We start from the raw sequence: 24,357 nt of genomic DNA on the forward strand, positions 1-24,357 counted from the left end.
GTTTTCTGACACCCGCCCAGCTTACAGGCCCTGAGGCGCTTGGTACTCTCACAAGGAGTGGAAAGTTTCAAAAGATGGTGAGGGAGTACCTTGTCGATCGTACCAGCGTCCTCCGTGATCACTCTGTGCCTTTTAATTATTGGGTATCCAAGCAGGACACTTGGAATGAACTCGCTCTGTACGCCTTGGAGGTCCTGGCCTGCCCTGCCGCTAGCGTGTTATCGGAGCGTGTTTTTAGTGCCGCTGGGGGAATTATAACTGATAAGCGCACTCGCCTGTCAACTGACAATGCTGACAAGCTGACCCTTATCAAAATGAACAAGGGCTGGATTGGGCCAGACTTCTCATCACCACCAAATGACAGCAGAGTAACATAAAGTCAAATCCACTGTGTTATTTCAGGAGGTGTATTCACATGCACCGCTTCACACCCACACATGGGTATACGCTTCCTCGTTTCGGCAGGAGTTCCCCTGGCCAGGTGGAGTTGTAGGCCTCCCCGTCTGTCTGCACTCTTGCTGCCTACCTTTCTGTAAGCGGGTAGAAGTAGCCGAAGTCCCTGAGTGTACCGTGTAGTGCTCACCCGTATGGCTGGTGACTTGGGGCCTTCTGTTAGCCTCCGCTCCACGACGGCGGTGCTGGTCCCTTGCTTGTGACTGAGCCTCTGGGCTTCTATGGCCAGAGGACCTGAAATCCCCTGCCGGCTGGTTTCTGCTGCTGGATATATAAGTCCTCACAGCTTCGGACTCCTGTGTCCGGTTCCTATTGTCTTCTGCCAGGGCGAGCTCTGCTCAGCTTCCAGCACCTGGTCTTTAGCTCCTAGCTCCTACAGAGCTCCTTGCTGTTACTTTCCCTTGCTCTCACTCTGACTCTGACTGTTCTCTGACTCACTCAACCCCGCCCGAGATCCAGTTTATAAGGGCAGAATTCTCCCCTCCCAGGACTGGGGCAAGAGGATGTTGCATGTTTAAGGGATCCTGACCAGGAAACCTCCCACTTGCTCTCCAACGTAATATCTCTATTACTGTGGTGACCAGACCCCTGGGGTGCCACACATGGCTCTTGTAAGGGGCATTGCAGTTCCTCATAATTTTTGGAAAGCCTTGCATTCACTGCTTAGGCCAACAGTGCACGGGAGACCCAGTTGCTATAAATCGAAAAAAAGGTTTAGTTAACGCCCTCTGACCTCCATGTCATTTCCAAGGGGCATTGGAGTGGCTCGAAATTTTTGGTAGGCATTGCACTCACTGTATGCCCTATAACTGTGTAGCCGAACCGCTCCTTTTGTTACAGAAACATATCCTACAAGACATATCTGGTTGACTGGCCTGATATTGATGTGAATGGTCCCTGTTCCTCCTGCTCTTTCTCCTTTGCCACCACCTCATCCATCATTTATCACCTGAAGCTTTGTTTTAACGGGAGTCATAGAACTGGAATAGTAGCAGGAAAACATCCAGCAATCCTCGAAGGAGGTAGAATATGCGCCAAAACGCTGACCACCTCAGGCCTAGCTGCTACTACATACATGCGCTTGCATTCCAAGGAACAGAAAGCTAAGGAGGTGGATGGCCTCATGATCATGAATAATTTACTTGTTGTGTAGGAGGCCGACCACTGCTGCTGTCTACCTTCTGAACTTTGTGTTGAAGCCTGATTGACCCAGGACCCGCAATCCTCTATGTCTGGAGGACGTGTTGCATCCCAGTGTCCAACTGTGTCCCTTCTTCCATAATATTAACCCAGTGTGAAGGCGTCAGTGAGATGGACCATTCCTGGCCACATTGACTTGTCCACGTGTTTGTGGTTAGGCTGTCCTTCCCACTAAATGCACTGGGGAGGGCACAGGTAATGTTTTGGTATGCGCGCTTGTGTATAAGGCGCACCGGGACAAATAGGGGCGGCTGGGGACCATTTATGGACACCCGGCCACCCCCACGCGGCTGGGGACTGTATGTGGGCACCCGGCCGCGGGGCGGCTGGGGACTGAGTATGGACACCCGGCCGCCCACTGGCAGCTGGGGACCAAGCGTGGACACCCGGCCGCCGGGCGGCTGGGGACTGAGTATGAATACCAGGCTACCGACGCAGCCATGACGTGGTGGCCAGATTCCACCTCCACATGCCTAAAAGGCCCAATTTCAAGTGCAAGCAAACTAGCAGTATGGTATTGCAGCCTGGGGGTGGGTGGGTGGCAGGCTGCATACTTGCGCTTGAATTGCAAGTTATGGGGGAGGTACAATTGAACACTGCCCTGGGACAAGGACTTGCACGGGGATAGTTGCAAGTCTGCATCTTCTGATGCGGCAAGGATCACTTCTGATGGGCACACTTTTAGGCAGTGACCTGGGTGTCAGAGATACTTCCAGGGGTCTTCCCCATGCTGTTCCCATGTCTTTTTAGCACTGTATGCATGTGTCACACAGCACATGGCCAGATAAGGTTGTAAAATGTTAAAATGACATTTCCCGGTGAATGCATTTGTCACGGTTGAAAGCAATACAAACGTGCAAAAACGCATAAAAAATGCTTCTTGTGAACATAGCCCAAGGTGTGGAGGAGTATTTTTGTTTTTGGTTATTTATTTTACCTTATACACATGTCTTTACCCTGGAAAGGATGTTCCTTAACCCCTTTCCGACCTGGTCAGTAATAGTACGCACCAGGTCGGAAAGGCCGGTTCAGCGGGGGCTCCGGCGGTGAGCCCGCACTGAAGCGAGCACATGTCAGCTGATTATTGGAATCGCCATCCACCCGCGGCTGTTAACATGTTAAATCTCTGACAGTGGTATTTAACTCGCGCTTCCGGGAGTCCTAAGCCCCGCCCATCAGTGACCCCGTCACGTGATCGCGGGTCACCAATGGGTGGGCATGACAACTCAGGGTCTGCAGCAGACGCCTGTGGTTGTCATGTCTCAATTGCTATGAGTGCCACCTAGTGGTCAGCGCTCATAGCAAGTGAGCATTTCTCCTGCATACAAGTGATCTGCTCATCGCTTGTATGCAGTAGAAGCAATCAGACAACTGCTGCTTCTAGTCTCCTCTGGAGACTATAGAAGCAAGCAGAAAGTGTAAAAAAAAAGTTTTTAAAAAAATAAAGAAAATAAAAAATATATAAAAGTTTAAGTCACTCCCCCTTTCGCCCCATTCAAAATAAAATATATATATATAAAAAAAAAAACACATACACATATTTGGTATCGCCGCGTTCAGAATCGCCCGATCTATCAATATAAAAGAAGAATTAATACAATCAGTAAATGGCGTAACGAGAAAAAAATTTTAAACGCCAGAATTAAGTTTTTTTGGTCGCTACAACTTTGCAATAAAATGCAATAACGGGCGATCAAAACATCGGATCTACCCCAACATGGTATCAATAAAAACGTCAGCCCGGCACGCAAAAAATAAGCCCTCACCTGGCCCCAGATCCCGAAAAATGGAGAAGCTAAGGGTCTCGGAAAATGGTGTCATTTTTTTTGTTTTTTTAGCAAGCTTTGGATTTTTTTTTCACCACTTAAATAAAAAAGAACCTATACATGTTTGGTGTCTATGAACTCGTAACGACCTGGAAAATAATGATGGCAGGTCAGTTTTAGCAATCTGTGAACGTGGTAAAAAAAGGACCCAAAAAACCACTGTGGAATTGCATTTTTTTTGCAGTTTCACTGCACTTGGAATTTTTTTCCCATTTTCCAGCACACGATATGGTAAAAGCAGTGATGGTGTTTAAAAGTACAACTCGTCCTGCAAAAAATAAGCCCTCACATGGCCATATTGAACGAAAATTAAAAAAGTTCTGGCTCTGGGAAGAAGGGGAGCAAAAAAAGGAAAACACAAAAACAGAAAGACCCATGGTCGTTAAGGGGTTAACATATTTCACAGGAAAGCACTTTCACTTTCGTTTTTGAACGTTTTATTGTGAGCCTGTAAAAGTGGCTTAATACCTCTGACCACGTTGTTGACAGCAGTGACCTGGGGGTCAGAAATGCTTCCAGGGGCGATCCCCATGCTGTCCCAATGTCATTTGAGCACTGTCACTATCGTTTTGGGCACTTTTTAGGCTTTCTACAGACTGCCGGGGGAGCCGCCGCAAAAATGTTCGGGTCTCCCATAGACTAACATTGGGCTCGTTGCTCGGGTCGAGCACCCGAGTATCACAGTGAGCTCGGCCCGAGCTTCGAGCACCCGAGCATTTTAGTGCTCGCTCAACACTAGCAAGTATGCAGCCTGCCACCCACCCACCCACCCCCAGGCTGCAATACTATACTGGTTGCTTGCTTGCACTTGAAATTGGGCCTTTTAGGCATGTGGAGGCGGAATCTGGCCACCACGTCATGGCTGCGTTGGCGGCCTGGAATCCATACTCAGTCCCCAGCCGCCCCGCGGCCGGGTGTCCACACACGGTTCCCAGCCGCCTGGGGGCAGCCGGGTGTCCATAAACGGTCCCCAGCCACCCCTATTTCTCCTTGGAACATCCCCCCACACACTTTTCTTAGCCCGGCCTGCTTTAGGGCAGCATTGCACGAGCCCACCAGAGAACCAGACTCCTCCGGTGGGCCCTGGCTTCTCCATCAGGGGAGTTGAGAGTGCCAAGGTGAGGAGCATGATGATGATGACAGAAGTTAGTATCTGCTTTGTTTTCTTTTAATGCAAGTGGAAGTGTTCAGCCTGCCACCCACCCACCCCCAGACTGCAATGCCATACTGCTAGCTTGCACTTGAAATGGGGCCTTTTAGTTTGGAGGAGGCCGAAGCTGGCAACTACCTCATGGCTGCTTCAGCAGCGAGGTATCCATACTCAGTCCCCAGCCACCCCTATTTGTCCTGGTGTGCCTTATACATAAGATTAAGCGCGTATACCAAAACATTACCTGTGCCCTACCCAGTGCATTTAGTGGGAAGGAGAGCCTATTCCGCTGTAGTGTGTGCATGCCAAAACCCTGTTCATGGTACATGCGAAGATGCCTCCCACCCTGCACCTGTCGTTTCAGACTTGCAACTATCCCCGTTCAAGTCCTTGTCCCAGGGCAGTGTTCAATTGTACCTCTCCCATTCCTTGCAATGCAAGCGCAAGTATGCAGCCTGCCACCCACCCACGCTCAGGCTGCAATACCATACTGCTTGCTTGCTTGCACTTTAAATTGGGCCTTTTAGGCATGTGGAGGCAGAATCTGGCCACCACGCCATGGCTGCGTCGGCGGCCTGGTATCCATACTCAGTCGCTAGCAGCACGGTGGCCGGATGTCCCCGCTTGCTCCCCAGCCTCCAGGGGCCGTCCGGGTGTCCATACTCGGTCCTCAGCCACCCCTATTTGTCCCGGTAACCTTTCCCACATTTTTCTTAGCCTGGCCTGCTTTAGGGCAGCATTGGCCGAGCCCACCAGACAACCAGACTCCTCCGGTGGGCCCTGGCTTCTCCATCAAGGGAGTTGAGAGTGCCAAGGTGAGGAGCATGATGAGGGTGATAGAAATTAGCATCTGCTTTGTTTTGTTGGAATGCAAGCGCATGTATGTAGTAGCGGCTAGGCCTGAGGTGGTCAGCGTTTTGGCGCATATCCTACCTCCTCCGAGGATTGCTGGAAGTTTTCCTGCTACTATCCAAGTTCTGTGACTCCCGTTAAAACAAAGCTTCAGGTGATGAATGATGGATGAGGTAGTGGCAAAGGAGAAAGAGCTGGAGGAACAGGGACCATTCACATCAATATCAGGCCAGTCAACCAGATATGTCTTGTAGGATATGTTTCTGTAACAAAAGGAGCGGTTCGGCTACACAGTTATAGGGCATACAGTGAGTGCAATGCCTACCAAAAATTTCGAGGCACTCCAATGCCCCTTGGAAATGACATGGAGGTCAGAGGGCCTTAACTAAACCTTTTTTTCCATTTATAGCAACTGGGTCTCCTGTGCACTGTTGGCCTAAGCAGTGAATGGAAGGCTATCCAAAAATTATGAGGAACTGCAATGCCCCTTACAAGAGCCATGCAGTACAGCATATTACAAACATTAGTCCCATTATTGAGGAGTGGGTCTCCCATAGGATTTGCTTACGCCTTCCAAGCAAAAGCTTCCAAAAATTAGGACGGAGCAACTTGCAATGCCCCTTACAAGAGCCATGCAGTACAGCATATTACAAACATAAGTCCCATTATTGGGGAGTGGGTCTCCCATAGTATTTGCTTATGCCTTCCAAGCAAAAGCTTCCAAAAATTAGGACGGAGCATCTTGCAATGCCCCTTACAAGAACCATGCAGTACAGCATATTACAAACATAAGTCCCATTATTGGGGAGTGGGTCTCCCATAGGATTTGCTTATGCCTTCCAAGCAAAAGCTTCCAAAAATTAGGACGGAGCAACTTGCAATGCCCCTTACAAGAGCCATGCAGTACAGCATATTACAAACATAAGTCCCATTATTGGGGAGTGGGTCTCCCATAGTATTTGCTTACGCCTTCCAAGCAAAAGCTTCCAAAAATTAGGACGGAGCAACTTGAAATGCCCCTTACAAGAACCATGCAGTACAGCATATTACAAACATAAGTCCCATTATTGGGGAGTGGGTCTCCCATAGGATTTGCTTATGCCTTCCAAGCAAAAGCTTCCAAAAATTAGGACGGAGCAACTTGCAATGCCCCTTAAAAGAACCATGCAGTACAGCATATTACAAACATAAGTCCCATTATTGGGGAGTGGGTCTCCCATAGTATTTGCTTATGCCTTTCAAGCAAAAGCTTCCAAAAATTAGGGCGGAGCAACTTACAATGCCACTTACAAGAACCATGCAGTACAGCATATTACAAACATAAGTCCCATTATTGGGGAGTGGGTCTCCCATAGGATTTGCTTATGCCTTCCAAGCAAAAGCTTCCAAAAATTAGGACGGAGCAACTTGCAATGCCCCTTACAAGAGCCATGCAGTACAGCATATTACAAACATAAGTCCCATTATCGGGGAGTGGGTCTCCCATAGGATTTGCTTACGCCTTCCAAGCAAAAGCTTCCAAAAATTAGGACGGAGCAACTTGCAATGCCCCTTACAAGAGCCATGCAGTTCAGCATATTACAAACATAAGTCCCATTATTGGGGAGTGGGTCTCCCATAGGATTTGCTTATGCCTTCCAAGCAAAAGCTTCCAAAAATTAGGACGGAGCAACTTGCAATGCCTCTTACAAGAACCATGCAGTACAGCATATTACAAACATAAGTCCCATTATTGGGGAGTGGGTCTCCCATAGTATTTGCTTATGCCTTCCAAGCAAAAGCTTCCAAAAATTAGGACGGACCAACTTGCAATGCCCCTTACAAGAACCATGCAGTACAGCATATTACAAACATAAGTCTCATTATTGGGGAGTGGGTCTCCCATAGGATTTGCTTATGCCTTCCAAGCAAAAGCTTCCAAAAATTAGGACGGAGCAACTTGCAATGCCCATTACAAGAGCCATGCAGTACAGCATATTACAAACATAAGTCCCATTATTGGGGAGTGGGTCTCCCATAGGATTTGCTTATGCCTTCCAAGCAAAAGCTTCCAAAAATTAGGATGGAGCAACTTGCAATGCCCCTTACAAGAGCCATGCAGTACAGCATATTACCAACATAAGTCTCATTATTGGGGAGTGGTTCTCCCACAGTCTTTGCTTATGCCTTCCAAGCAAAAGCTGACAAAAATAAGGACTGAGGCACTTGCAATGCAGGCACCCTGGTGGTATAGTGGTGGTGGAGGCTGAGGATAAGGAGAAGAACATAAAATGAGGAAGCGTATACCCATGTGTGAGTGTGAAGCAGTGCATAGGAATACACCTCCCGAAATAACACAGTGGATTTGACTTTATGTTACTCTGCTGTCATTTGGTGGTGATGAGAAGTCTGGCCCAATCCAGCCCTTGTTCATTTTGATAAGGGTTTATTCTTATTTAGGACGACCTCTCTGAGCGATCCTAGACACAGGCGTTTCCCGACCTCTCCGGGCAGGAACGGATTCGGTGCTCCTTACTGCCACAGTAGAAGCTGCTCCCCTCGGCACAGCGTGACTCTTGACGGGTTTTGACCACCTTGGTCTGGTCGACCTGCATAGGCTCGGGTGAGTGCGCCTGGGGAGTAACAGAGGAAGTGACGGGATTCTGGAAGGTAGGAGCAAGGCGAGGAAACCTCCTCTCACGGGTGACCTCTTTGGTACGCTCCTGGAACCGGATGTCAATCCCGGTGGCAAGTGTTATTAAATCTTCGAGAGTGGTAGGAATGTCCCGACCGGCAAGTTCATCCTTAATCCGGCCGGATAGACCCTCCCAGAAGACAGACACCAGGGCATCGTTATCCCAGGTAAGCTCAGAAGCAAGGGTACGGAAGCGTATGGCATATTGGCCCACGGTGAGACTCCCTTGACGGAGGCGTAGCAGAGATGAGGCGGATGAGGTCTTTCGTCCTGGTTCGTCGAAGACTTTCCGGAAGGCCGTGAGAAAGGCTGGCAAGTTGGACACCAGGGTGTCTCCTCTCTCCCATAGAGGATTTAGCCAAGCAAGCGCCTCCCCAGTGAGATGGGACATGATGAAGGCCACTTTGGCTCGGTCGGTGGAAAACTGGTGTGCCAAAAGTTCGAAGTGCAGGGTGCACTGGTTAATGAAGCCCCGTGCCTGACCGGAATCTCTACCAAAACGAGGCGGGGCGGAAAGGCGGGGACCGGGAAGGGATGCCATGGTATTGATGGGCAGAGGCGCTGCCGGGGTAGTAGTTGTGCGAGTGGAAGCAGCTCCCGACGAGGCAGTCAGTGTGTCCATGCGGGAGTGAACACTACGCAGGTGGCCCAAGATGGAGTCCTGTTGGGACCTCTGACGGGAAAGTTCATGACATAGGTCCGAGAGCGAGGGAGCTTGGGTGCCACCGGGTTCCATGGCCCGAGCAAACTGTAACGGGTCTGGGAGGTGGAACCTCTGAGCTACTATACAAAGGGGCAGTCCTTGTAAGGAAGCGGGTGGCTCCCAGGGAAGGCGGGCAGGTAGTCACGGCAAGTGACAGGAACAGTCTCTGGGTAGAAGGGCAGGAGGTCACGGCAAGTGACGGGAACAGTTTCTTGACAGACGGGTGGTCACGGCAAGTGACAGCAGGGTAAGAGTCTCTAGACAGGCAGATGGTCACGGCAAGTGACAGCAAGGTAAGAGTCTCTAGACAGGCAGGTGGTCACGGCAAGTGACGGCAGAGCCTCCAGGTAGGCTAGCAGGCAGGTAGCAGGTGAACGCTCCCAGGTGAGCGGGTAAGAGTCTCTCGGCTGGCTGGCAGGTGGTCACGGCAAGTGACGGCAGCACCTCCAGGTAGGCTAGCTGGCGGGTAGCAGGTGAGCGCTCCCAGGTGAGCGGGTAAGAGTCTCTCGGCTGGCTGGCAGGTGGTCTCAGGCAGGTATCAGGCAGGTATCAGGCAGGTGCTTCCTGATCCGCCGGCGGACTGGTCCATAGACAGACTGGCGGATGCAGGTAGACAGACTGTCGGACCGCAGAAATGCTAGCAGGTAGACAGAGCTGGAAAGCAGACTGGCAATGGGACCTGAAGGCTGAAGCAGAGGTGAAAGGCATTGCAACAACTTTGCTCGGGCACCTCCATTTTGGAGGAGGTGCCTTATATATGGGAGCTCCACCGGCAATTGGCCGGGGATTCCTTAGGACGGCGCGCACGGCCCCTTTAAGAGAGAGGGAGCGCGCGCGCCCTAAGCACAGTGCCCGGGAAGCGGCGAGCGCTGGCAGCAGCGCGGGAAGAGGACGCCGAGGACTGAGCAGGGAGGTGAGAGGAACGGAGTCTCTGCCTAGCAGGAGGCAGGGACGCCGACGCTACAGACCGGAGCGCCGTCTCCAACTCTCTCGGCATAATGGCCCTTGCGGAGAAGCCTGTGTGACGCGCCCCTGGGCCTGTGTCGCGCTGCGTTGCGCATGCGGGAGCTTACCCGGAGCCGGATCTCTTGAGGGTTGTAGTCTCGTGGCGGTGACCCGGTCCTTGCCCAGGGAGTCAAACTAAGTGGCGGTGTATTAGCAGTGGATGTTGGATGACTACGCCACCCGTTGAATGCAGCTTTGGAGCTGCCGCTGCAGGGCAGACCGCTGAGGCCGGTGGTAGGATTGTGCAGCGTGATAGTATAACCCCCAACGGGAGGGGTATGGCCTCAGGGCAGCCGACGTGGATGATGGGGGTAGCAGGAACCACTCAGAGACGGTACGGTGTAGTTCAGGGTCTTTACTGGTGACAACGATAGACCCTCCCGGAGTACTGGCTAGCGATTGGGGCCTGGTCAGTCCTTGAGCAGATGGGATCTCCCCTGGCCAGGCGGAGTTGTAGGCCTCCCAAACTAACTGTACTCTTCTGGCTACCTTGCTAGAGGCGGGTATAAGTAGCCCACGTCCCTGAGTGTACCGTGTGGTGCTCACCCGTATGGCCGGTGACTCGGGGCCTTCTAGTAGCTTCCGCTCCACGACGGCGGTGCTGGTCCCATGCGTGTGACCGTGCCTTCGGGTTTCTTGGCCAGAGGACCTGAAATCCCCTGCCTGACGGATTCTGCTGCTGGGTAGGAGTTAGTCCCCACAGCCTCGGACTCCGGGTCCGGTAAGAAATCTTCTCAGTCAGGGCGAGCTCTGCAGCTGCCAGCCCCTGACTCTTTGTAACACTGCCCCCACAGAGCTCCTGTTGTTTCTTCCCATAGCTGCTTCTTTTCTCTGTCTCTACTTCTGGCATGGCCCAGGAGCTGGGCCCAGCCGGAGCCACAGCTCCCTGTCAGCCCTCCTGGCTGAACTCTCCCTCTGAACTCTCTAACCCTGCCTCAGCCCCAGGTCCATACAGGGGAAGTTCCTCCCCTCCCAGGACCGGGCAGGAGGTGCGGCACGCACAGGATTCCCGACCAAGAGACCTCCCACCCGCTCCCAGACACAACACCGCCGCCACTGTGGAAACCAGACCCCTGGGGCGCCACATTCCCCCCTAGTGAAATTTAGTACTCCGGGACTAAACATATTTTTAGAAAAACATAACAAGATAATAACAATAATAATACAATAAGAAAAACACATAAAGATGGTTACGGCGTGTCCGCAACCGGGTGCAGTCTTTGAAGAAAAGCAAAGGTGTCCATTTCACCAAAACAGGGAGACGTAACCAGGTAGGGGTCTGTCCTGCCCCGAGTCCTTAACAGTCTTTAGTCCATTCCTGGGTTACGCTCCAACCATGTACAAAGGATTCCCGGTAAATCCACCAAAGACTCCCATAAATTACTAGAAACACATAATTATTTACAGGATATGGCCGCTCTCAGTCCTCGGCCAGTGGGGATAAGGATTGGCTGCTCACAGTCCTCAGCCTGGTAAGGGATAGGGGATGGCTGCTCACAGTCCTCAGCCTGGTAAGGGATAGGGACACACGGGGAACAATTCACTAATCCCAACGGGGACCATATTTTAATTAGCAGCAGTCCTTGTACCCTAACGGGTAACTATGTACAGCTCTTTATTCACGCTACTTCCCTTCAGTAGCTATGTCCTCTTTGTGCTCCCTCCTGAGGGTAGTCCTCAGACCCGTCCGGGTCCTCTTGGCTTTCCTCGTATTGGTAGTACTGCAGCTCCTCCTCGGTTAGCTGGGTTAGTATCTCTGCGACAGTCCTCCTCCCAGGTGGCCAGGACTTTACCTCCCTTTGGGCTGCCCCGGTTAATTGGGCCACCAGGATGCTCACTTTTTGCTCCTCTGTGAGGGGGTACACCTGGAAGAGGCTATCCAGCTTTTCTCTAAAGTCATGCAGGGTATGTGACTCCCCTGAGTACTGGGGTAGCCAGGCTGCCCCCGGGATATAGGGCATGGTGAAAGGCATGACCGCAACAGCGGTGGCGCTGGCGGGGGTTGAAGCGGTGAAGCTCTCCTCCGTATCCGATATCCTTCTCCCCCCTAGTGGACCGTGGCCTACCTTGCGATGATCCTCTTCCGTAGGCCGCGGCTCCGCAGTGGATCGTCAGGGTTGAGGACCTTCCGTCGCGCTCCTGTGACGTCGGCGTCTGCTGGGCTCCTTCCAGGACCTTACGCAACGTCCGGACGTGAGGCGGGGCTTCAGTTCTCGCGCGCTTTCGGAGTCCACGCCCCTCTTCTTCCCGCGCGGCGTCCTCAAGATGGCGTCCAATGGCGGGAAAACTCCACGTATGGCGGGAAGAAGGCCGAAGATGGCGCCGGATGGCGGGAAAACTCCACCGATGGCGGGAAGGAAGCGGAAGATGGTGCCGGATGGCGGGAATCTTCACCACAGGTAAGTTTGAACAGTCTTTTTCAGGCACGCAGTACCCGGTGGTTGCGGGCACGAAATCCTGCCGACTACGCCAAAAGTTGACGCGCCCCTGGGCCTGTGTCGCGCTGCGTTGCGCATGCGGGAGCTTACCCGGAGCCGGATCTCTTGAGGGTTGCAGTCTCGTGGCGGTGACCCGGTCCGTGCCCAGGGAGTCAAACTAAGTGGCGGTCTATTAGCAGTGGATGTTGGATGACTACGCCACCCGTTGAATGCAGCTTTGGAGCTGCCGCTGCAGGGCAGACCGCTGAGGCCGGTGGTAGGATTGTGCAGCGTGATAGTATAACCCCCAACGGGAGGGGTATGGCCTCAGGGCAGCCGACGTGGATGATGGGGGTAGCAGGAACCACTCAGAGACGGGACGGTGTAGTTCAGGGTCTTTACTGGTGACAACGATAGACCCTCCCGGAGTACTGGCTAGCGATTGGGGCCTGGTCAGTCCTTGAGCAGATGGGATCTCCCCTGGCCAGGCGGATTTGTAGGCCTCCCAAACTAACTGTACTCTTCTGGCTACCTTGCTAGAGGCGGGTATAAGTAGCCCACGTCCCTGAGTGTACCGTGTGGTGCTCACCCGTATGGCCGGTGACTCGGGGCCTTCTAGTAGCTTCCGCTCCACGACGGCGGTGCTGGTCCCATGCGTGTGACCGTGCCATCGGGTTTCTTGGCCAGAGGACCTGAAATCCCCTGCCTGACGGATTCTGCTGCTGGGTAGGAGTTAGTCCCCACAGCCTCGGACTCCGGGTCCGGTAAGAAATCTTCTCAGTCAGGGCGAGCTCTGCAGCTGCCAGCCCCTGACTCTTTGTAACACTGCCCCCACAGAGCTCCTGTTGTTTCTTCCCATAGCTGCTTCTTTTCTCTGTCTCTACTTCTGGCATGGCCCAGGAGCTGGGCCCAGCCGGAGCCACAGCTCCCTGTCAGCCCTCCTGGCTGAACTCTCCCTCTGAACTCTCTAACCCTGCCTCAGCCCCAGGTCCATACAGGGGAAGTTCCTCCCCTCCCAGGACCGGGCAGGAGGTGCGGAACGCACAGGATTCCCGACCAAGAGACCTCCCACCCGCTCCCAGACACAACACCGCCGCCACTGTGGAAACCAGACCCCTGGGGCGCCACATGTGCACACGGCCGACTGGGAACTGGAGTCCTGCCCGGGATGAGCGGGTCTTTGCCTTAGCACGGACTTTGCCTCCTTGTTTGCCGCGTCCAGACATCGCTGTAATAGTCTCCAAAAAGTCAAAATTAGAGGAAGAATTGAACTCTCCAATAATGCCGTTTCTGTCTCCTCAGTCGCTTTTTATCCGCTGCTGCCCCGACCTCCTGCCTTATCATTGGATGGATCTGAAGCCGTCAAAGGAGAGCAGACTTGTAGAAACACCAATAAGACGCAGCGGGCTCAGCTTACGAAGGTCACATGACTTTCTTACCCAGTAGAAGAGGAGCAAACAGCATTGCTCATTTGCTTGTGTGGCTATAAATACCGCTGCGCTGGAGGAGCAGGAACATTGTTCTCTCTTCTCCGAGTTGTGATCTCTGTATACTCACCATGCCTGATCCCGCCAAGTCTGCGCCAGCGCCCAAGAAGGGCTCCAAGAAAGCCGTCACTAAGACTCAGAAGAAGGACGGCAAGAAACTTAGGAAGAGCAAGAAGGAGAGCTACGCCATCTACGTGTACAAGGTGCTGAAGCAGGTCCACCCCAACACCGGCATCTCCTCCAAGGCCATGGGCATCATGAACTACTCTGTCAACGACATCTTCGAGCGCATCGCATGGGGAATCCTCCCGCCGGGCTCACTACAACAAGCGCTTCACCATCACCTCCCGGGAGATCCAGACCGCCGTGCACCTGCTGCTGCCCGGAAAGCTGGCCAAGCACGCCGTGTCCGAGGGCACCAAGGCCGTCACCAAATACATCAGCGCCAAGTGATCTGCTTCGTCTGCTGCTCCGCCATCACCCCAAAGGCTCTTCTGAGAGCCACCACCGCGTCTACATCAGAGCTGTGGCTGCTTCTGTGTTCTCTCCTGTCTCCCCGAGTTGTCTGGCCACATAGCCCGGGTCTCTGTCTAGTGACAGGGTAAATAGCAGGTGGCGCAAGTAGAAGTGAAGGCTAAGGGCTAACGAAGAAGATGGCGAAAAAACTGGGGCTGCTTTTGGGTTCTCCTTCACAGCTCAGCACTTTCACCAATGCCCTTGTGATTTCAGATGGAAGTTCAGTGACTTATTTAAGCCCTTGCTCCTCAGATCTGACTTCTTTTGGTCTCATTCCTATTTTAGGAATTGATTCGGTTTAGTTTCTCTAAATAATGAAATTACTTCACTGTTTTATGAAAGGTGATTACATGAGATTGTGGTCGGTGGAGTTTATTAGTGATGAGCAGCATGCTCACCACTATTCGTTACGAGCTCGAGATGCTCGTTGCTGGCGAGTATTTTTTGAATGTTCGGGAGCTTGAATCGCCACCCCACATATTTGGCGCATATTATACAGCCAATTACCATGCAGGGGTTGCGTGACAGTCAATGTCATGTCATAGCCAAGTTGGTTGTGGCATTACAGTGACTGGCTGGCCGCACAGCGTCATCAGGTCTATATCAGGGGTCAATATCAGACCTGGCGCCGCCATGCTTGTCACAGTCACTCCGGAATCAGACAGTGTAGGGAGAGCTGCTGCTGAGCTAGGGAGTAGTGATGAGCGAGCACTAAAATGCTCGAGTACTCGTTGCTCGGGTCGAGCAAATTGGAATACTCGGGTGCTTTACCCGAGCAATGAGCCCAATGTAATTCTATGGAAAACTCAAGCATTTTTCACGCGGCTCCCCCCGGTGGTTTGCAGAGGGCCTAAAAATTGGCCAAATCGAACAGTGCTCAAATGACATGGGAACAGCATGGGGAAGACCCCTGGAAGCATTTCTGACTCCCAGGTCACTGCTGTCAACAACGTTGTCAGAGTATTACGCCACTTTTACGGATTCACAGTAGAACATACAGAAACAAAAGCAAAATGCACTTTCCTGGGAAATATATTAAGGAACATCCTTTCCAGGGTAATGACTTGTATATAAGGCAAAATAAATTACCAAAACCAAAAATACTCCTCCACACCTTGGGCTATATTCAAACGTAACATTTTTTATGCATTTTTGCACTTTTGCATTGCTTTCAACAAAGACAAATGCATTCACTGGGAAATGTCATTTTAACATTTTACAATCTTATCTGGCCATGTGGTGTGTGACACATCATCAGACACATGCATACAGTGCTGAAAAGACATGGGAACAGCATGGGGAAGACCTCTGGAACCATTTCTGACTCCCAGGTCACTGCCTAAAAGTGTGCCCATCATAAGTGATAAGATGCCTCCAGCCATGCGCCTGTCGTTGCAGACTTGCAACAATCACCGTCCATGTCCTTGTCCCAGTGCAGCGTTCAGTTGTCCTTACCCCATTCCTTGGAATGCAAGCACAAGTATGCAGCCAGACACCCACCTACAGGCTGCAATACTATACTGCCAAATTTTTGACAGCTGCTTGCACTTGAAATGTGGCCTTTTAGGGTCGTGGAGGCGGATGCTTTTCATAACCTCATGCCGGCGTCAGCTGGGTGCCCATGCTTTGTCCCCAGCCACCACTATTTCTCCCGGTATCGTCTCCGCCTTCCACAAGCACGGGTCCCACAACATTACCCGTGCCCTCCCCAGTGCACTTACTGGTAAAGACTGCCTACCCACAAACACGTGGACAGGTGAATGTGGCCAGGGACGGTATGGAGCCAGTCCACAGCTTTTTTTGCTGAGAGTTGTATTTAACTCGGTGAAAGTACTGGCATAGAGGGAAACCGTATCTACCCCGGCTGTCATTTCTCCGCCACCAGGTTCCGCCCATTGTCACACACGACCATGCCTGGCTGTATTTTCAGCGGTGAGAACCACAGATCAGGCTGCTGTGTTACAGCTTTCAACAACTCTGCAGCGCTGGGCGGTTTGTCAATTAAGCATTAAGCATGTTATCTTCAGCACAGCCTGTTACCACTTGGCCAGGGCAGTGCTGCAGTGCTGTCAGCTTGTGACTGATGTAGTCATTTCGGAGATGGAGGAGGAGGTGCAGGAGCTGAACAATGTGATTACATTGAGGTTAAATTAGTGACGCTGTTATTTATACTAAAGAAAGATCCTACTGTTTTGTTTTTTTACGTTATTTTTTAAGATAAATGCATTCACTGGGAAATGTCATTTTAACATTTTACAACCTTATCTGGCAATGTGGTGTGTGACACATCATCAGAAACATACTGTTTTATTTATGAAGGAGGGACTCTGAAAGTCATAAAGCCTATTTTTATAGGGACATCAGACGGCCCTTACTATTCTTAAAAGGCCAGCAGTTGGCCCTCGCTATTGTTAGAGAGCCATCAGGCGGCTATGCGTTGTTGTTCCCATTATTAACAAGTGGGTCTCCTATACTGTTATTGCGTATCCAGTGACTGCAAGGGCTGCCAAAAATTTGGACGCAATCCAATACCCCTTTGAAGAGACATAGAGGAGGGTCTCAGTAAAAAAATGTTCCCATTATAAAGGAGCGGGTCTCCTATAGTGGTAATGCCCATGCTGTGACTGCAAGAGCTGCCAAAATTTGGGAAAAACCCCTCTAAGAATTTAAAGACACATAGAACAGGGCCACAGTAACGACATATTCCATTTAGAAAGGACAGAGTCTGCTATACAGTTATAGGTTATGCAGTGAGACCAATGGCTGACCAATTTTAGGAAAAACCCCACTAAGAATTTAAAGACACATAGAGCAGGGCCACAGTAACAAGGTACGACATGTACCCATTAGGAAGGAGAGGGTCTGCTATACAGTTATAGGGTATGCAGTGAGTCCAACGGCTGACCAATTTTAGGAAAAAACCCACTAAGAATTTAAAGCCACATAGAGCAGGGCCACAGTAACGACAAATTCCCATTAGAAAGGAGAAAGTCTACCATAGTGTTGGCCTATGTAGTGAATGCAAGGGCTGCCAAAAATTTGGAGGCACTTCAATACCCCTTGGAAGAGACATGGAGGATGGCCTCAGAAAAAAAATGTTCCCATTAAAAAGGAGTGGGCCTCCTATACTTGTAATGCCCATGCACTAAGTGTATGAGCTGACAAACATTTAACCCTGGGGGGTATACATGAACATACTGTATAATTTTTTTTTTTATAGGCATCAAAAACACCCTTTAAAAAAATTATGTGGGTGATGCATCATGGACCACGGTCACCCTGGTGATATGGTGGTGGAGGATGAGGATGAGGAGAAGGACAAGAGCAAATAGCCAAAATCAGGAAGCGTATACCAATGTGTGGGTGTGAAAAGGTGCATGGGAATACACCTCCCAAGAAAAGACACTGGATTTGAGTTTATGTTACGCTGCTATCATTCGGTGGTGTAGAGAAGTCTTGCCCAATCCATCCCTTGTTTAATTTTATAAGAGTCAACATGTCAGCATTTTCAGTTGACAGGCAGATGCGCTTATCAGTTATAATTCCACCAGCGGCACTAAAAACCCGCTCTGATAAAACGCTGGCGGCAAGGCAGGCCAGGACCTCCAAGGCATAGAGAGCCAGTTAATTCCACGTATCCTGCTTGGATACCCAATAATTATAAGGCACAGCGGAATCACAGAGGACGTTGGTACGGTCGGCAAGGTACTCCCTCAGCATCTTCCCAAACTTTGCACTCCTTGTGAGAGTACCCCGCACCTCAGGGCCTGTGCGATGGGAGGGTCTGAGAAAACGCTCCCAGAACTTTGACAGTGTTCCCTGGTCTCAGCTGGATTCCATTCTCAAAGACCTCCAGAATACACTTTTCCCTGGGGAATCCTTTAAAAGCACTACAAAGGAACTTTTCCAAGCAGGAATTAAATACCAATGGCTGCAGTCAGCAACCCTACAGATAAATTACCATAACAAAATGCTCTTCATTTCTTTCCCCGATGAAGTCAAGCAACTACAAAAACGTCTCAACATTTACTCCTATTCAAAAGAATAACTATCTTATCGTGATTCTCACTTTATTTCTCCAAATATACTGATCTGGCAGGGTACGTATCAATGTCTCATTTTATTCATTGATGAACTTAATAGCAATGACATGAACATTCGTGTCACGTATCAGTGTGAACCCAACAAGGCCGAATTCTTGGACGTGTCCCTTATTAGGGAAGGGGACCATAGCATCAAAACAAATATCTTTAGGAAACCCACGTCCACTAACACTTTGCTGCATGCATCATCGTCCCACCCGCAGCACATGATTAATTCAGTCCCGGTGGGACAATTTTTGCGCCTCAGGAGGATCTGTTCCACTGACAGCGATATTTTACTTCAGGCCAATATTCTGAAAGAAAGATTTCTCGCACGCGGCTATAGCCGTAGATCGGTTAAAAGAGCCTTTAATAGGGCTCGACACTCTATTCGTAATGATTTGTTGTATAGGTCAAGGGACAATACGAATACGGAGACTGTAAGGTTCATTACCAAATATCATGCTCAGGTGCCGGCGATGAGGAAGGCCCTTGAGAAGGCATGGCCGGTTCTAATGAATGATCCGGTATTGACTAAGTATATTTCGGAGAGGCCATCTATTACCTTTAGACGAACAAAAAATCTTAGAGATCATCTAGTGCGCAGCCACTATGTGGGCGAACCCAGACACACTTTTTTGGATGATGTGGGTGGTGGACGGCGGGGCTGCAGTCCTTGTGGCCATTGTGTCGCCTGTTCTAATATAGACCGGTGCACGGATTTTTATAGCTCAGACGGCACAGGATATACTATTAAGTGTTACATCACTTGCCAAACACGACACGTGATTTACCATGCATCTTGTCCGTGTGGGCTCATATATGTGGGCATGACCATACGTCAACTAAAAACACAGGCAAGAGAGCATGTGTTGGGCATTGAGGCGGCACGTGGCCATAACGACGCATCCACGCTCAAAACCATCCCACGCCATTTTAAGCTATACCATGGATGTGACGCCATGGGATTAAGAATAAAGGGTATCGATAATATAGTTGTTGGTATCCGTGGTGGTCGGGTCACACAGAGATTAGCCCAGTTAGAGTCTAAGTGGATTTGGGCGTTGAAAACCTTGCAACCCAAGGGGTTGAATGAAAATATTAGTTTTGTCCCATTTTTGTAGTCTCATACCTGCATGTGATGCCTGATACATCTTCCATGACCAATATGTATATGTTTTTATTGTTGTCTTTCCAGTTTTTAACTTCATATGTATTTACCCCTATTAGATCGATACCTCTTACTTTGGCTTACTTATCTTTACTGATTGACTACTATCAAATACACTATATACTGATTTTCGGTGAGCACCGACCAAGGGATTTGGGATGGTGTCCTGGTGGAGTAAAGATATGAAGAAGAAATGGAGCTGCATACGACAATATACAATATGATGATGGTTAATAATGTATGTGCATTTATGTGAATATGTCCACATATGACTATCACCATTGGTAAGTCCATTGTGTACATATATGGAATTTTATTTCCTTCAGTATAGTGTAACCTGGGACATCTTGATAGATACATCATATGTACAATGTATGGACAATAGAGTTGTGGAACCCGTTCCCTCTTCTTCTTCTCTTTTTCTCTTCCTGTTTCTCCTCCCCTTTCCCCTTTTTCCCTCCCCCCTTTTCCTATCCCCATTCGTTCATTATCATGTGACAACCAATGATGATCGATATATATATTTTACAGTCTCTTTGTACACTCGATTTATATAAGGCCATGTGCATATGACAATGCCACTTTTTCTATATTTATATGCATTGGCCTCTGTAGGTTCTAGTATAGCACTGTATGTATGGCATTGACGCACACTTGGGCTGTCCAGCTGGTACACGGTCCCTCCGCCTCCCTGACGTGCGCATCGGCCCTTGGCATCCTTTGGATGCCGACGCCGTTGTGCGTTTCGGTGGCGGCGGTGTGTCCGCGTCATTCCACGGCTGGATAGACAGTGCTTACAGCGTCCTTGACGACGGAGGCGGGACTTCCGGATCATGTGTTGCGATCAGGTGACGCGTCTCCGTAGTTACCTGGCGACACTCATGGGGAGTTAGGACTTCCTGATCATATGACGTGCTCAGGTCATGTGTCTCCATGGCAGCTGGGGGGGTGGGTCGCGTGCTTTACTTTCGCACACCGGCAAAGCACATGCACATTACACTTTTGGACATAGGGGTATAAATAGTGGGTGGCTGGTAGATATGATCACCCCTTGAAGAAGGTTTCCTACCGAAACGTGCGTCGGGGTGACGCTTACCGCGGTTCAATTGGTGGCTGAGCAACGATCCAGGTATACCTTTCCCCAATATTTGGACACTAATTAATGGTACCATTTATATATGTATGTTGGGAATGATTATATTCAGTTTATTGGGTATTCTAGATGCCATATAGGGATGCAGATGGAACATGGGGATGAGATATTCTCTAATTTTGAGTCGTTTGAATATTGATATATATATATTTTTTCTTCCCTACTAGCACTTGCAGTATGTTAGCCTACTATTTGCCGCGGGTGCGCCACAAATTTTATTATTTTTTGTGATCATGGCCTTTTTAATTTATATGTCTTGGTCTTAGCATTCTGTTTTTCAGGACATGTTTCGTATGTATATGTACATGATGTGATATATATTTTTCTAATAAAGTAATATTTTTTTACATATGAACTAGTGTGACCATCCTTTCTCTCTGCTGTGTGGAGATCCCCCCCTTCCAAATATACAATGTATTAAGTGACTCCACCATGATCTAGAGGTGATTACATGAGATTGTACTCTGTGGAGTTTATCTATACACAGGATACTTCTCTTCACAGCAGAAGTTACAATACATTTAGAAGATGCAAAAAATACAATGAGGGGAAATTCAAACTCCCTAACCGTCCTGTGTTCATCCAATCAGCAGAAGAAGGGGAAGGGCTAAGTCTGTCAAGTAATTTGAAATTCGCACTTAGTTGATGTCGTTTTCTGTTTTTTGTCTCAGTAACCCTTAGTTTCAGGACTGGAGGATATCAAATAATTTGCTTGTGTTGAGCGATCACTGGTCGCTTGAGCTGCATAGAGAAATCTCTAGTGTTACTGGATCAAGGGACCAGTATCCGATTTCTGTAACACAAGGTGCATATCTCTACGCCTAACAATGTTCCGGTAATATAAAAATCAATGAGGAACTGCAATTTAAAGAACCTTGAAAGAAAGGGGTGGGGGACTGTCCAAATCGTAGGTTAACATTATCAAGCGAAATCTACTACAGAGCTATAATTAAACAATTGCTGCACTTATAACGGCATTGAAGGGAATAACTCCACCGAGATACCAATAGCGGACTGAGCAGAAAACTGAGCGCCCCTGATGTTACTGAGCACAAGTGAACACTCAGCAGAATATGAAGCAGATGTGAGGGATCAGCTCGTTATTATGGAGGATTTGGTGGCTCTGAAAAGAGCCTTTGTGTTATAGTCAGACGTGTAGGACGGATCTAAGCTCTCTCCCCACGGATCCGGCGGGCCAGCTGGATGTCTTTGGGCATGATGGTGACCCTCTTAGCGTGGATCGCGCACAGATTTGTGTCCTCAAACAGCCCCACCAGATAAGCCTCGCTGGCCTCCTGCAGCGCCATGACGGCCGAGCTCTGGAAGCGGAGATCGGTCTTGAAGTCCTGGGCGATTTCTCTCACCAGGTGCTGGAAGGGAAGCTTACGGATCAGCAGCTCGGTGGACTTCTGGTAACGGCGGATCTCACGGAGAGCGACTGTCCCTGGCCGGTAGCGGTGAGGCTTCTTCACTCCGCCAGTGGCGGGAGCGCTTTTCCTGGCGGCCTTAGTGGCCAGCTGCTTGCGGGGAGCTTTCCCTCCGGTGGATTTACGAGCGGTCTGCTTAGTTCTGGCCATAGCTCTATATAGAGGAGAACAGAAGTGATGAGAGGAGCGGAGAGAGCGGGATATTTATACTCCTCTGCTCCTGTTACCGCGTCATATGAACACGCCCCCTACAACTCTATTGGCTGGTTCATAAATTAAACTAAGGCGCCAAAATACTTGTGATATCCGCAACCAATCATTATTCACAAAATCATCCCAACGCCCATTAATCCCGCCCTCAAAAAGAGGGGCATGGTCTCTGTTCACACTCTCTTTTGGCTGCGGATACTGGCACAGGGTCACACCATGTCTACATGCGGCTTCTACAGCAGGAGCCGCCATCGTCACTGTTCTTCTATGTCACCAGTACACGGAGCTGTACAGGCTCTAATCTATCATCAGTCAAATCACTGGTTCTCCAATTCTCACATCGAAGTAATAACCGCACACTAATCCTTTCACTAATAAAGACGCAGGTTACAAGTGGTGATTGATTAGGATGATGTAAGAATTAGATTTCTGTAGGACATCGGCCCCTTCCCTCCATTGATTACACTGATCGGTCACCTGCACTGGTGTGATCGGGACACAGCGCAGCTCTATGCAGAGATGTGGGGAAAAGCTTATTCATTATAACACTGGAGCCGCTCCATGAACACACTATAATCTAGAAGCGGCAGGATATACGGGCTCTGATCATACAGATCTGCCGGGGACAAGGTGGTGGCACTGATCATATAGCTCTGCAGGGGACAAGGTAGTGGCACTGATCATACAGCTCTTCAGGGGACAAGGTGGAGGCTCTGATCATACAGCTATGCCGGGGCAAGATGGTGGCTCTGATCATACAGCTATGCCGGGACAAGGTGGTGGCACTGATCATACAGCTCTGCAGGGGACAAGGTGGTGGCACCCCTGAAGGTTCAGTCGCCACAGGGGTACTGCACCTCAGATGAGGTGTGGTATCTCCTCCTCTAGGTATGGATAGAGCATCACACGAGACCCCACTCCACACTCAACACTACATCACTCCTGTCCTGTAGGGGGCCTAAATGCACCAGGGTGCTGCCCCGGCCCGGGATAGAGGAGATGGGGGGGAACCAAAGATAGTTCAAGGTCTTTAAATGAGGGTCTTCTGTCAGGGTCCAGCAAGAGTCTGTAGCTGGCTGAAGATTTGCGGTCCTCGTACTCTGGCCTTGAGACGAGGTGCGGGTCAGAGTTAACCACTGTCTCTACAAGGTCAGGGTCCTATCCTAAGAAGGCCTAGGAGGGAAGCAGAGGAGATAGGCTCCACAGGCAAAAGGATCCCAGGGGGATACGGACGGAGCCGAGTCGCCACCTGTATTCTTTACTCTGGCCTAGTCAGAGGGATTCCTGCTGCAAAAGGGGTAACCGGCCCCCGATATCTGAGTTTGTCACTTCACGTCTCAGTCAGAGAAGCCCGGAGGCTTAGTGGATCCCAGGGTGATACGGACGGAGCGGAGTCGCCACCTGCATCTCTTAAACTGCGTTTACCCAGTGGGACCCGGCCTTACACCACGTTCATTCCACGCACAGTCAGGAGAAGGCTCAGTGTGAGAACTTACCAAGGAGAGGAACACACACCAGCGGGGTCTCGACAGGTGCTCCTGATCTACCTGGGAAGTGCTGGACCCCCTTCCCGGTGGCTGCAGTACGCCGTGAGTAGCAGAGAGAAGCTTTGCGGCTGAAAGTTCATCTAAAGTGAGTAAAGACCCGGATGACTTCATTCACCGCCTCCGCTTGTTTATTCCTGCGCGGCACCGCACCCACCATTCCTTCGCACACTGCCCTGAGGCCTGCTCCGCCTGTGGGGAGCTGTCCCATTCTAGCTGCCCCTAACACCAGCCTCAGTGGACTGTTGCAGCGCTGGTGGCCTTCACCAGAAACCACAGGTGGCGTAGCCGAACAACCAATCATCCAAAAGCCTATTATTTTAATGTGACAGCCCTGGGCACGGAACTGGTCCAGGCCACGACTGCATCTACACTGACCCGGCTCCGAGTAACCCCACCGCTCAGGGAGGGTGAGGCGAGTCACCAACTTGGCGTAGTCGGCAGGATTGCGTGCCCGCAGCAATGGAATAGGAAAACCCTCATTGCC

At 50.3% G+C, this 24,357-nt stretch overlaps 2 protein-coding genes across 2 annotated transcripts in view; both read right to left on the minus strand.

Annotated features, from left to right (window-relative positions):
• Window positions 1-13,506, minus strand: part of LOC141161099 (histone H2A type 1-like) — a 129,027-nt gene extending 115,521 nt beyond the window's left edge. Inside the window, exons 1-2 of the mRNA XM_073645872.1 lie at window positions 13,409-13,506; window positions 9,835-9,875 (exon numbers count right to left, since the gene is read on the minus strand). Of these exons, the coding sequence (XP_073501973.1) occupies window positions 9,835-9,875; window positions 13,409-13,506 (139 nt within the window). The remainder of the gene's footprint in view (window positions 1-9,834; window positions 9,876-13,408) is intronic.
• An 8,349-nt stretch (window positions 13,507-21,855) lies between these two features.
• On the minus strand, window positions 21,856-22,266 carry LOC141161100 (histone H3-like). The gene has a single exon (XM_073645873.1). It carries the CDS (start codon window positions 22,264-22,266, stop codon window positions 21,856-21,858), a length of 411 nt encoding a protein of 136 aa, XP_073501974.1.
• Window positions 22,267-24,357: the final 2,091 nt, after the last annotated feature.

The sequence above is a fragment of the Phyllobates terribilis genome, unplaced genomic scaffold (genome assembly GCF_046119375.1).
Source record: "Phyllobates terribilis strain yellow unplaced genomic scaffold, ASM4611937v1 Scaffold_9__5_contigs__length_417890890, whole genome shotgun sequence".
Lineage (NCBI taxonomy): Eukaryota > Metazoa > Chordata > Amphibia > Anura > Dendrobatidae > Phyllobates > Phyllobates terribilis.

Excerpts from the sequence above, each read along its gene's own strand:
- LOC141161100 (XM_073645873.1), bottom strand. The coding sequence starts at position 22,266 with ATGGCCAGAACTAAGCAGACCGCTCGTAAATCCACCGGAGGGAAAGCT.